This window comes from Helianthus annuus, chromosome 6 (assembly GCF_002127325.2).
Source record: "Helianthus annuus cultivar XRQ/B chromosome 6, HanXRQr2.0-SUNRISE, whole genome shotgun sequence".
In the NCBI taxonomy this organism is placed as follows: domain Eukaryota; kingdom Viridiplantae; phylum Streptophyta; class Magnoliopsida; order Asterales; family Asteraceae; genus Helianthus; species Helianthus annuus.
In genome coordinates, this window is record NC_035438.2 from 134,109,070 (window position 1) to 134,122,587 (window position 13,518).

General features: G+C 38.4%; 2 protein-coding genes across 2 annotated transcripts; both read right to left on the minus strand.

Moving 5' to 3' along the window:
- Window positions 1–3,230: 3,230 nt before the first annotated feature.
- LOC110937128 (auxin-responsive protein SAUR21) lies at window positions 3,231–3,730 on the minus strand. The gene has a single exon (XM_022179542.2). It carries the CDS (start codon window positions 3,636–3,638, stop codon window positions 3,339–3,341), a length of 300 nt encoding a protein of 99 aa, XP_022035234.1. The 5' UTR covers window positions 3,639–3,730; the 3' UTR covers window positions 3,231–3,338.
- A 2,853-nt stretch (window positions 3,731–6,583) lies between these two features.
- Window positions 6,584–7,572, minus strand: LOC110937135 (auxin-responsive protein SAUR21). Its single transcript, XM_022179546.2, has 2 exons — window positions 6,725–7,572; window positions 6,584–6,614 (listed from the first exon to the last, which is right to left on the minus strand). The coding sequence occupies exon 1, from the start codon at window positions 7,490–7,492 to the stop codon at window positions 7,193–7,195; it is 300 nt and encodes a 99-aa protein (XP_022035238.1). The 5' UTR covers window positions 7,493–7,572; the 3' UTR covers window positions 6,584–6,614; window positions 6,725–7,192.
- Window positions 7,573–13,518: the final 5,946 nt, after the last annotated feature.

Consider the following 13,518-nt stretch of genomic DNA (forward strand, 5'->3'; position numbering starts at 1 on the left):
TGTCTCCCAAGGACTCCTTATCCATGCATGTGAAACAGTCGAATTCTTTCTTGAGCAGATCATGACGCAATTGACGTGTTGCTTCATTCCCTACTCCTCTGGTTTTCAACCCGTCCCACAACTTCTTAGTTGTCTTGAAACTGACAAACTGGTGGTAAATATCCTTGCTTAACGCCTGAGTGAGAATGGCGTATGCTTTCTTTTCCAGATCATACGTTTTCTTTTGATCTTCAGGAAGATCGGCAAACGTAGCAGTGTCTGAAGCAGCAACCTCTATAGCTTGATCAAAATCTGTGGTGAAACGTATCCACAGTTCGGTATTTTGCCCCAGTACGTATGTACGAAATCTGTCAACCCAGCCCAGATATTCATTTAAATGCATCAACTTTGGAGGACGATTCAAACTTCCGGTTTCGCTTTCGCTCAATAAAATACTTTGGATGCTCGGAGTTTGATTCGATACTAATGCCCATTGACTTGACGATATGGCATTTGCTTGTGAAGGTGTAGACACCGGAGACTCGGCCCATGAAGGTGATAGACTTGTACACGTGTACTTTCCACTATCTGGAGCCGGTTACCCCACCATGAGGGAGTGGAACCCGAACTTGTATATTTTCCACTGTCTGGAGCCGGAGTTCCCCACCAACTCGGATTCATCTTTGAACAGAAAAATGAATTCTTATATAACTATCTTCGAAAGATAACAGCAGCCGAAGGATTCCTGATCAAAAGACAAGCTAACACAAACTTGTTAAGTTAAAACAGACAAGAATTAAAAGATCAACACCTTGTTCGAAGGATCTACACCTGTTCGAAGGATCAACAGTGTTCGAAAGATCACTGTTGAATTTCGAACGATTGATTTCGAAAGATTAACAAATTCGAAAGATTCACAATTTGAAAGATCCTTATCTTTCGAATATATATCCTTATCTCTCGAATAGATATCCTTCGAACAGATTCTTGGATCGAAAGATAAGTTTCAAATTTCGAAGGATTGCTCGAAAGATGACTATCTATCGAAGCTCCCTTGATCGAAAGATGATCTTTCGATATCGAAAGATATCCTTCGAACAATACTGACACAACTGACACAGATATGATAGGTTGGTGAAAAGGTGATGGGTTGGTAGAGTCAACTTTCGGCAAAAGAGTATGATGAGACTGTACTTTCTCTACCAACTCAGATTTTCAAATAAGATATGCCCAAAAAGGAAAACCTTATCCAGAAATCGGTCACCGGAATTATGACCGGAAATTGACCGGAAATCACCAAGATACTTAAAAACAAGTTTTAAGTTACCCAACCCGCTTTTTAACACACCCGGTTGGTTTAGAACACGTTTTTATGCCAAGAAATCCAAGAAAATCACTAAAAACGCGAGCTAAACCAAGTGTCCAAACACACCAAGAACTTGAACAAACCCGGTTTTAAACAAGGTAAAGAGCCTTAGCTCTGATACCACCTGTAGGTCCCTCTCGGAGGATGAGGTTCAACCTTAACCTTGTTATACTAACCCACTAGCAAGTGCGGAATCCAAGCTAGTGAGCAAACCGGGATGAAACAAGCACAAACACACAAAGATTCACCGATTAACACCACTTGTATTAATGCGAATGAAAGGTTCCGGTTACAAGCACAATGTTTACAAATCAGTTTTGCAAACCCTCTAGTGTGTGTGTGTGTTCACAGAATGCTCTCAAGTGAGTGTGTCTCTCTTCTGTCTATCTGAGCCCTTGTGAACATACACTGCATGGGTATATATACACCCAGCATTGGTTGTCTGTCCGAACGATCCGATAGATGGTCGAAGGATCATCTATCGATGACAAAGTCTTCGAAGGATCCACATATACTTCGAAGGATGGCATATCCTTCGAAGTCCATATGAATCTATCGAATGATAACTTTCGAGCACATCGAAGGATACACATAATCCTTCGATGCCTTATCCTTCGACATGGACAACTTTCAACCATATACAAACGGTTTTGGCCAAGTCAAACCAGGAGGATGGTTGACTTGGTCAACTTACAGGACTAACAAGGACATCGTTTTACATAGAGACTGAATACAGACAAAGTACAGACACAAGTGCACCAACAATGGGGGCTTATGGCGAAACTACACAAGGTTTGATGAAACTCCATGATTTTTGTCCTGTAGTATGGTGAAAGCCCTAGGAGTTTCATCACAACACAAGTTTCGTCATGGATAAACTTGAAGTTTCACCATGGTTTTGTCCTTTAGCATGATGAAACTTAGAGTTTCATGATGGTTTTGTCCTTTAGCTTGGTGAAACTCTAGGAGTTTTATCATGGAGTTTCCCCATGCACTAGAGGACGAAACTTGGAGTTTCATCACAAAGGGAGTTTCCCCATATGAGTGCTCGACGAAACTTGGGAGTTTCGTCGAGGGCTGCCAAACATGGATATGATGTAAACTGTTAACAGTTTGCTGCAGACCGTTATAAACACACAAACAGACATAAACCAAGTATGCAACATGCATTGTTCATTTATACATTACAGAACAAATGAGACAAACTTCTCGGACCCAAGTAGGATAGGAGGATATCCGACTTGGTCTTCATTCCGTTAAAGTGTCGAACCGAACGTTCCGCATCCACACAAAAGTGTATCAACAGTTTTGCAATACCAAGAACCTCCAGTAAACGTTCTTTGGATGTCTCGTCCAGGTTGATCATTACATATGACATGCGAACTTTTAGAACATCTCCTTTAAATCATATCTTTGTACATGTAGTCAAGTTGCTGTGTGCTGATTTTTTCATGTCTAATGATTGTAGTGGTCAGAAATGTTGCCTTTGTTGTTCCTGTGACATGCTTATGTGGACATCATTTACAAGTATTACAAGAACATGTAAAATACTAACAGGTGAGATTCGTTCCTATGCTAGGTAATTATCATAATTTGAATTTCACTCTGCTGTAATCAGAGACCATATTGTTAACAAATGATGTGAGGACATGTGTTTGTTTTGTTTTAGTTCAGTGAGTGACTTATGTATAATGGATGTCTCTTCCTGGTGTAAAATTTAGTTGATTGAGTGCAGTGTCAGTTTGAGTGACCAAATAAGAAACGTAATTCTCTTTGTAAGTATCCACTTGTTTTCCTTTATCTCTAGCTGATAACAAGCTTTGTATTTTTAAGACACCAGCAACTAAAAATAGTTAAGATTCCTTCAACTCAAAAATACATCCAAGTTAAATTTCATTCAACTGGAACAATTCTCTATTTACATCTATCTATAAAGTGTTCCTAATTGTTAGCTGTTTACAAAACTGCGGTTATAAAGACAAACGTATACATGTCAGAACGCTCCCAAACGAGAAGCAAGATCCGTGAATACGTCTTCACTACATGGAATTGTGAGCGCGCCCATTGGGTGGTTGTACCCAAACTCTTCCTCCGCCTGATGCAGTAAGTCCTGAAACAAAGGTTCGCTTAATAGTGATACCGGGACCATGTGCCGCTTCTTCTCTTGTTCCCCAACATAAATTGCAAAATAGCCTTTTGGGATGTCCGTATATGTTGGAGTTCTGCTTCCATTAGATAATGACCGCCTCAGAATTTTTCTTGCTTGAATGATACGAGGCATACGGATGGCCATATTTTCAAGATAGTGTGAGTCTGTTTCACTTGGAAATGTTTGTTATGGAAAACAAAATCAAAGTATTGCTTCTGGTTGGGTGATATTGTAGATGATTTTCTAGGAAAATGTGGGTGTATTGTGCATGTTGATCAATACATAAGATGAGTAAAAACTCTAGAATGCCTTCGTTACATCGTAACGTGGAGGTTTAAGAAGTTTTGTAAAGTTGTTGAGCGCTAGCGATTATTATCTTCAATATCTCTGAAGGTCAGTGTTTATGCTGACCTCAAATTGTGGACTGCCACCATTACATCTATCTTGCCTTTTTGTTCGAGTCAGGTGTTTGTGTGAACCTCAAACACTAGCTAGCTCATTTAAGAACACTTAAGACTCTATAGTGGGAACTCTTTCCTTGACCATGGTAATTATATTAATAGAAATTTCAAACAGGAGAACCATTTAAACTGAGTCTGTATTGTTAACAAGTTCGGGACTCGTACACGTGTATTATTTCAATGCATTTTACAAGACAGGATCTGGATTAGCTATAAACATCTTCTTATTGTCAGATTTTATCTAAATGTGAGAGCATGTGATTCTCAGTGTAGCTATCCAGTTAAACCTTTTTAACTAGCTGCTAACTCGCTTCTTATTCAAATAAAACCATGTTATAATGTTGGTAATCGAACATGCAAATCACAGGTTTGAATATAAAAGAATTGAGAATCGAGAATAATAAACTTGCTTGTATTGAATGAAAAGTGATTATTACAATTGACATACATGAACCCTATATATACTATACGAATAGATGCGATGATAGAGACGTGTCTCTTCACGAACGGTTGCGACTCTTGAACTTGTGGTTGAGATTGATCTTGAAGAGGTGTGTCTCCTTGAAACATCGTGTCTCTTGCTTCCTCTCTTGTTGGCGCTGATTCCGAACATGTATGTCTCCAGGAGAGGCGTCCCTTGATTAAGTGTAGGTTACAAACTTTCAACTTGTCGCATCCGGTCCTCGCACTTACTAACTAATCTAATTATAACATAAAACTAACTAACTACTAATTACAGAACGACCCCTATATTTAGTTTAAACATCAATACTCCCCCTTAAACTAAATATAGTTTAACAAAGGTCTTCAACTTGCTTGACTTGCAGTAGCATTGGTTCCTCTTCCAATGCGAGATTGGCTTCTTGTTGCGTGTCTTTCTCCTTTTCTTTCCACTTGGTGCAATCTCTTGCAAAATGACCAAGTTCTCCACAATCATAACATCTGAACTTGCTCTTGTCTTGGTTTCTTGGACCCATATCTTTTCCACGTCCTCTTCCTCCTTTGAAAGATCCTTGTCCTTGACTTCTGCCATAGTTTTGAACACCACGGCCCTTTCCATGATGCAAACTTTCAAACTGATTATTTGCACTTGCCATCATGAGTCCTTGATTATTATCTTCTTGCTTGTCTTGACTTTTGAGACGTTCTTCAAAAGCTATTATTCTTCCCACTGCTTCTTCAAATGGCATTTTGTCTATTTCCGAATATTGTTCGATATTTGCCACGATGGGTAGGAACTTCTTCGGAACGGAGATAAGTAACTTCCTTACGAGTTTCTTGTCTTTGATAGTGGTACCGAGAATTTTAAATTTGGCTTTTATACCACTCAACTTGCTTGCGAAACTACTTACTGTTTCGTTGTCATCCATCTTTAAAACTTCCAGTTCGCTCCTCAAAGTTTGTAGACGTGCTTTCTGAACCATATCTGCTCCAAGATAACGAACTTTGATTGCATCCCATACTTCCTTTGCTTTTTCGTATTGCGCAACTTGCATCAAAACATCTTCCGGTAACGTTTGGAAGATAAGTGCTTTCGTTGTGTGCGCCTTCTTTTCGTTTATCCCTTCCGTTGAAACAACTGTTTCCCAAAGACTATATGCCTTCAAGATTGTTTCCATCATAACTGCCCATTGGGTGTAATTTGCCTCTTTCAATTTTGGGCATTGAAGAGATACATTCCCATGCTCATGGAGTGACGTTGCGTTTCCATCTTTTTCTGTCATGCCTCTTTTCTTACTCGCCTTGCTTTTCTTGCCTATCTTGCTTATGATCGGATGATCCCTTTCTTGACCGAGTAGATCAAATTTCTTACTTAGTAATTGCGTCTGGCCAACTTGCTAACCAGGTTCTTGCGTTTCTGACCGACTTGCTAATCAGATTTTTATGTACCCTGACCCACTTGCTAATCAGGTTCTGACCGACTTGCTGATCAGATTCTTGATAACTTGCTATTGCGAGTGATAAAAAAAATATCCAACCAACTTGCTAATCGGACTTAATTTAATCGACCCGCTGTACTTGCTTTTTCTTGCTTTGACCAAGAATGGTCGTTTCTTGCTAGACTGAATCGTGAAGATTCGACGTGCTACTTGCTATTTTGAACCAAACGATCCGGAACTTGCTATTTGAACCAAGAATCGGTTTGACTTGCTAGAACCGATACGGGTTCGATTTCTTGCTATACGTTTATGGTTTTGGTTTGGTTGGTTTGATTTGCTTTCATCAATGATTATTTGATTTAATCATTTAGAAAACAATTTTAATTCTGATTTAAACTTTCGATTTTACAAAAGAAATATTCATTCACACTTTTCAAAAAAACTTTGATTTACTTCCTTGAATGAGTGAGTTTTATATAAAAACTTTCAATGAACCACAATCAATTCACCAGATTATTTAATTTTAAAACTAAGTATTGATGAAGCAAATCAAAACTTACGGTTTGGAGATCAATTTCTTTTCGATATTGATGAAAAAAATCTTCTTGCCTATTCTTTTCTTTTGATCGAAAACGAACACCGTGGCTTTGTTCTTGACTGATAATGATTCTCCGATTCAATCGGCAAACGCAGATAATCGTTTCTTGCTTGTAATCTTGCACTGAGATTTTTCCTTCTTGCTTCCTCTTGGATCGATTAACCGTGATGCTCTGATACCACTGTTGGTAATCGAACATGCAAATCACAGGTTTGAATATAAAAGAATTGAGAATCGAGAATAATAAACTTGCTTGTATTGAATGAAAAGTGATTATTACAATTGACATACATGAACCCTATATATACTATACGAATAGATGCGATGATAGAGACGTGTCTCTTCACGAACGGTTGCGACTCTTGAACTTGTGGTTGAGATTGATCTTGAAGAGGTGTGTCTCCTTGAAACATCGTGTCTCTTGCTTCCTCTCTTGTTGGCGCTGATTCCGAACAGGTATGTCTCCAGGAGAGGCGTCCCTTGATTAAGTGTAGGTTACAAACTTTCAACTTGTCGCATCCGGTCCTCGCACTTACTAACTAATCTAATTATAACATAAAACTAACTAACTACTAATTACAGAACGACCCCTATATTTAGTTTAAACATCATATAAAAATATAGAATACCATGAACTCAAAAGAATATCCAAATTAAATTTCATTCATCTGGATCAATGATCTAAATTTACAACTATAAATGGTTCCTACTGGTTAGATGTTTACAAAACTGTTGTAGATATAGACAGATGTATACAACTCAAAATGCTCCCAAACGAGAAGCCAGATCTGTGAATACATCTTCACTACAGGGAATCGTGAGCCCGCCCATTGGATGGTTGTAGCCAAACTCTTCTTCTGCCTGATGCAGTAGCTGCTGAAATGTAGGTTCGCTTAGTAGTGATACAGACACCACAAACCGCTTCTTCTCTTGTTCTCCAACATAAATGGCAAAATAGCCTTTGGGGATGTCCATAGATGCAGGAGTGGTGCTACCGTTAGAGAGGGACCGTTTGAGAATTTTTCTTGCTTGAATGATGTGTGGCATACGTATGGCCATGTTTACAAGGAAGCGAGAGGCTGCTCACTTACAAAAGTTGTTGAGGGAAGATAAGAATCGAAGTAGCGCTTCCTGGTGAAAGATATGATGTTGTAGATGAGTTTTGATGTGGTTGTATTGGGAATGCTGAACGCTTTATATAAGAACAGGATATAATGATCATTTCACAATAGACGGTGAGATATGGAGGATAGAGCAGACGCACATGGTTTTGGGTCCCTACAATAAAATTATGGATGCTTTTGTGGACACCAATCTCCACTGGCAATCAAAGAAGGACTATACCAGGAAATATATATGGTCATAGTTCTTATCACATTAACTAGTGAATAAGAGGACCAATATCACATGCATGTGTCTTGGCATTTCAACCAAAAATTCCATATTGGGTCATTGTGTCTTACGACCTAAGGAACGATGGTTCAGCTGGTTATCCAAATTAGTGGTTTGAAAATCGTCCCTGGCCCCTTGGATATTCATTAACCTATTAATTCTCAACAAAGATATACAAAATATAAATCTATGTAAAGTTTACCCATTGAATATTTCAAAAATAAATTAATCATCTCTTGATTTGTAGGGTTTTTGTAGGTCCCGAATCTGAGAGGATCGAATACGAAACCGAATCCTTGTTTATAACAAACACGGTCACGGGTGTGGAATCCCCGTAAGGATGCCAAACCAAGCACAGATAATGATGACGAACAAAAAGTAACCAATGAATCACACTTAATTGATTATATGAGAACAAAGGTTCAAACCGATACACACATTTTGAAGTAAACTCTTACAGTGGGTCATGCTCTCATAGTTTCAAAGTAAAACCATGTGTGTTTATATTGGCAGCTGGACACAACAGTGACGAAACATGGGGGCTTATGGCGAAACTACACAAGGTTTGATGAAACTCTATGATTTTTCTCCTGTAGTATGGTGAAACTCCTAGGAGTTTCATCACAACACAAGTTTCGTCATGGATAAACTTGAAGTTTCACCATGGTTTTGTTCATTAGCATGATGAAACTTAGAATTTCATGATGGTTTTGTCCTTTAGCTTGGTGAAACTCTAGGAGTTCCATCATGGAGTTTCCCCATGCACTAGATGACGAAACTTGGAGTTTCATCACAAAGGTAGTTTCCCCATATGAGTGCTCGACGAAACTTGGGAGTTTCGTCGAGGGATGCCAAACATGGATATGATGCAAACTGTTAACAGTTTCCTGCACACCGTTATAAACACACAAACAGACATAAACCAAGTATGCAACATGCATTGTTCATTTATACATTACAAAACAAATGAGACAAACTTGTCGGACCCAAGTTGGATAGGAGGATATCCGACTTGGTCTTCATTCCGTTAAAGTGTCGAACCGAACGTGCCGCGTCCACACAAAAGTGTATCAACAGTTTTGCAATACCAAGAACCTCCAGTAAACGTTCTTTGGATGTCTCGTCCAGGTTGATCATTACATATGACATGCGAACTTTTAGAACATCTCCTTTAAATCATATCTTTGTACATGTAGTCAAGTTGCTGTGTGCTGATTTTTTCATGTCTAATGAGTGTAGTGGTCAGAAATGTTGCCTTTGTTGTTCCTGTCACATGCTTATGTGGACATCATTTACAAGTATTACAAGAACATGTAAAATATTAACAGGTGAGATTCGTTCCTATGCAAGGTAATTATCATAATTTGAATTTCACTCTGCTGTAATCAGAGACCATATTGTTAACAAATGATGTGAGGACATGTGTTCGTTTTGTTTTAGTTCAGTGAGTGACTTATGTATAATGGATGTCTCTTCCTGGTGTAAAATTTAGTTGATTGAGTGCAGTGTCAGTTTGAGTGACAAAATAAGAAACGTAATTCTCTTTGTAAGTATCCACTTGTTTTCCTTTATCTCTAGCTGATCACAAGCTTTGTATTTTTAAGAAAACCAGCAATTAAAAAAGTTAAGATTCCTTCAACTCAAAAATACATCCAAGTTAAATTTCATTCAACTGGAACAATTCTCTATTTACATCTATCTATAAAGTGTTCCTAATTGTTAGCTGTTTACAAAACTGCGGTTATAAAGACAAACGTATACATGTCAGAACGCTCCCAAACGAGAAGGAAGATCCGTGAATACGTCTTCACTACATGGAATTGTGAGCGCGCCCATTGGGTGGTTGTACCCAAACTCTTCCTCCGCCTGATGCAGTAAGTCCTGAAACAAAGGTTCGCTTAATAGTGATACCGGGACCATCTGCCGCTTCTTCTCTTGTTCCCCAACATAAATTGCAAAATAGCCTTTTGGGAAGTCCGTATATGTTGGAGTTCTGCTTCCATTAGATAATGACCGCCTCAGAATTTTTTTTGCTTGAATGATACGAGGCATACGGATGGCCATATTTTCAAGATAGTGTGAGTCTGTTTCACTTGGAAATGTTTGTTATGGAAAACAAAATCAAAGTATTGCTTCTGGTTGGGTGATATTGTTGATGATTTTCTAGGAAGATGTGGGTGTATTGTGCATGTTGAATGATTTATATATATACCAAGAAGATATAATGAGGTACATAATAGACAGGGGCACATGGACGAGAAAACAAACACACATGGTCTTGTATCTTGAAAATAGAATTATAAACAATTTGTGGACATCGATATTCAATCACAATCCAAACAGGAGATCAACATGAATAATTATATGGCCTTGAGTACAATAAGTAGTGAAGAAGGTGTTGATGCAGATTTTGTGTCCGATGCTTGTCGAATAGATTAGTTATTATTTTACGCTGAATTTGTAATAGTTAGTGAAACGGTCTATCGAACGTGTATAGACCCGCTCGTTTGAAGTGGTCAAACGAGAGGGTTATTCGGTTGACCGTGTGTGTTTGCTAGACAAATTATGGTTGTATATGTTGGTGACGAAGGATAAGGAATCGAAGGATTGTGTATCCTTCGATGAGCTCGAAAGATATCCATCGAAGGTTGAAGATGGACCTCGAAGGATATGGCATCCTTCGAGGTATGTGTGTATCTTTCGAAAGCTGGATGGTCGACAGATGATCTATCGACCAGTCAGTTTAATCCTTCGACCGTGCAACCTGTGCTTGGTATAAATAACAACACCTTGTCATTTGCAACACAAGAGTGAGAGCACAAGTGTGTGCTAGAGAGTGATAGGAGGTTTGAGTCCTCACCGGGAGAAATCACCACTTGATTTCTCCCTGGATGTATACTTCTTTGGTATTAGTTCGGTTATTATGTAATCGGGCCGACTTGTAATGTTTTACTACCGGATTAATGCAAAGTTGTTTGTTTATCATCTCTTTATCTCTTCCATCTTTGAACATAATCATGAAAATCACGGATTGGATCCCGAAACACGGACCTACAATTGGTATCGAGCCATGGTGCCCGATTTAGTAAAACTAACCGTTTACTAAGTCACATGTGCTCTAGATCTGTGATTTTTGTGGGTTTTTGTTGAAGATGTAAAAATGGTGAAAATGAGAAAAACTCAGATCTGGACCCGAATATTCAGATCTGTGATAAAACGAGTGTTGGGTTTTATGTTTTTCTCCTAAAAGTTCAAGTTTTCTTCATCAAAATTCGTGTACAAGTGTTTTCATCAGATCTGCAAATTTTACACAGTAGCTGTGTTCTTGAAGTTCTTGATATCTTCATACTTCGAAAGATATCTTCATACTTCGAATGATCAGTTATTAAGTTCGAAAGATCAACACAAAATTTTGAAAGATCAGATATTTTCTTTATATTTTCGAAGGGTCAACCAACTGTTTTAGAAAGATCATTCCTTTAGTCGAAGGGTCAACTTAACCACTTCGAAAGATCAGAACCTAAACCTCTCGGTACTTCGAAAGGTCATCTTCATCAACCACTTCGAAAGATCATCCCTTTTTTTTTTCAAATTTTCGAAGGGTCAAATTAAAAAAAAAAAAAAAAAAATTCGAAAGATCATCAGTTTTGTCGAAAGGTCATCTCAACAAACCTTGAAGGATCACCTTTATTATCTCAACAATCTTCGAAAGATCAAGTGGTGACCATTCCATCGAAAGTTCAGCAACATCGAAGGATCATCACAATCATCAACAAACTCGAAAGATCAAACATGGTCGAAAGATAGAAACTGATGTTTGTGAAATCCAGATCTGTGAATCATCTTTCGAGACCGGCTTGATGTTTGTCTTCCGTTTGAAAGATCAGATCTGATAAAGATCTGTGCTCGAAAGATCTGTGCTTCGATAATATGATCCTTCGTCAATCATCTTTCGTTTGTTGATGTATGGCAGAGATGAAGATGAAATATAGATTGAAAAAAAAAAAAAATTAATTAAAGGCAGAAGATTGACATGGAGGAAGACTGAGGTGAAACTAACGGCTGGGAATTTTTTTTAGGGTTTCACATGATGTCTTATTCATCAAAAGATGATATGTCGGCTGTTTCCTTGATGGTGGAAACTGATGTTGGTTGTTGTGGGCTTAGGTTTACATAAATGGCCCAAACTGATGTCATTTCCTTCTAGATTGCATAAGGGGCCCAAAAAAAAAAAAAAAAAAAAAATTGAAATGAATAACATGTTCTTGTCGTATCTGCTTGTGGGAAGCAATTAAAAAAAGGGATAAGGGTATTAGATTTTTGGGTCTCATTATTATTTTTGGTAATTTTATTGATTTTGAATTCAACTTTATTAAAGTTCAAAAGTTGAATTTAAAATCATGTTTTGGCATTGGGATTATGGATCAAATTTTTAGATGAGACATGAAGTGGGATCGGGTGTTCGCGAAAGATATTTGAGTTGATTTTTAACGTCAAATTTGTATGCGCACGGGATGATGCGGCATGATGAAAACAAGAGATGATGAAAAACTTGATGTTTGAAAAATGTGGGGTAGTCACGGTTACCGATGCAAATGACAAAAATGGTAACGCGACTATTATGGGCCAAAAACAACACGATATGTTCGCTTCCGCGCATCAGTATTTATGATTGTTACCGGTTATTCGGAAATGTTCGAAAGGATTTTGTTTATTGTCATATTCTCGCATTTGAAGACGAACGTATGAACCTGGAACGTCTATACCGGTCCTAACGAGTTCACAAAGTCTTTGGTCTTTGGGGGGATACAAGTCAGATCCTACGGGGTACCAGGGGACGTTCTTATTCAACTAGATTATGCAAAGAAGAAAGTCATGTTCGTGAATTTTCGGAACCGAGAACATTCAATGAAGATTGATGACAGTTCCGCTCAGTGGAGGGAATTGGTGAACATTTGACGACAGTTTCTTTGAAGTGGAAAGAATCTGTTAAGGTTTAGAGATTTTACCAAAGAAATGGGGGGATAAAAATTTTCAAATGTTGAATTTCTTCGGTAAATTTCTAAACGCAATCACAGGTGGTAGAGTTTGTGATTTTCTGGTGAGACAAGGGGGTTCTGCGTGGAATGTTTTGCACAGAAAAGTGCATTACTTGGTCGATGTTGGTGCACTTGTGTCTGTACTTTGTCTATATTCGGTCTGTATGTAAACGATGTCCTTGTCAGTCCTGTAAGTTGACAAAGTCAACCGTCCTCCTGGTTTGACTTAGTCAACAGTTGAAAGATGTACTGTGTCGAAGGATAAGAGGTCGAAGGATAATGTGGATCCTTCGACCTCATCGAAAGATATGGTTCGAATCATAGACCTCGAAAGATTATCTTTCGAGGTCCTTGATGATCTTTCGAATACTTGGTCTTCGATAGATGATCCTTCGGACCATCTATCAGATCCTTCGATCAGGCATTCTAGGCTGGGTATATATATACCCATGCAGTGTTGAGTTTTAGACAGAGATGCACTCAGACAAGAGATAGAGAGCTGAGAGCATTCTGTCCGAAACACAGAAAGTTGTCCGAAACACAGAAAGTTAGAGAGTGAAGAGCATTCTGTCCGAAACTCACACACACACACATAGTGAGAGTTTGCAAACTGATTGTAAACATTGTGCTTGTAACCGGAACCTTCATACGTAT

What these genes read in the sequence shown, in the direction of transcription:
- LOC110937128 (XM_022179542.2), bottom strand. Translation starts at nt 3,638, where the DNA reads ATGGCCATCCGTATGCCTCGTATCATTCAAGCAAGAAAAATTCTGAGG.
- LOC110937135 (XM_022179546.2), bottom strand. Translation starts at nt 7,492, where the DNA reads ATGGCCATACGTATGCCACACATCATTCAAGCAAGAAAAATTCTCAAA.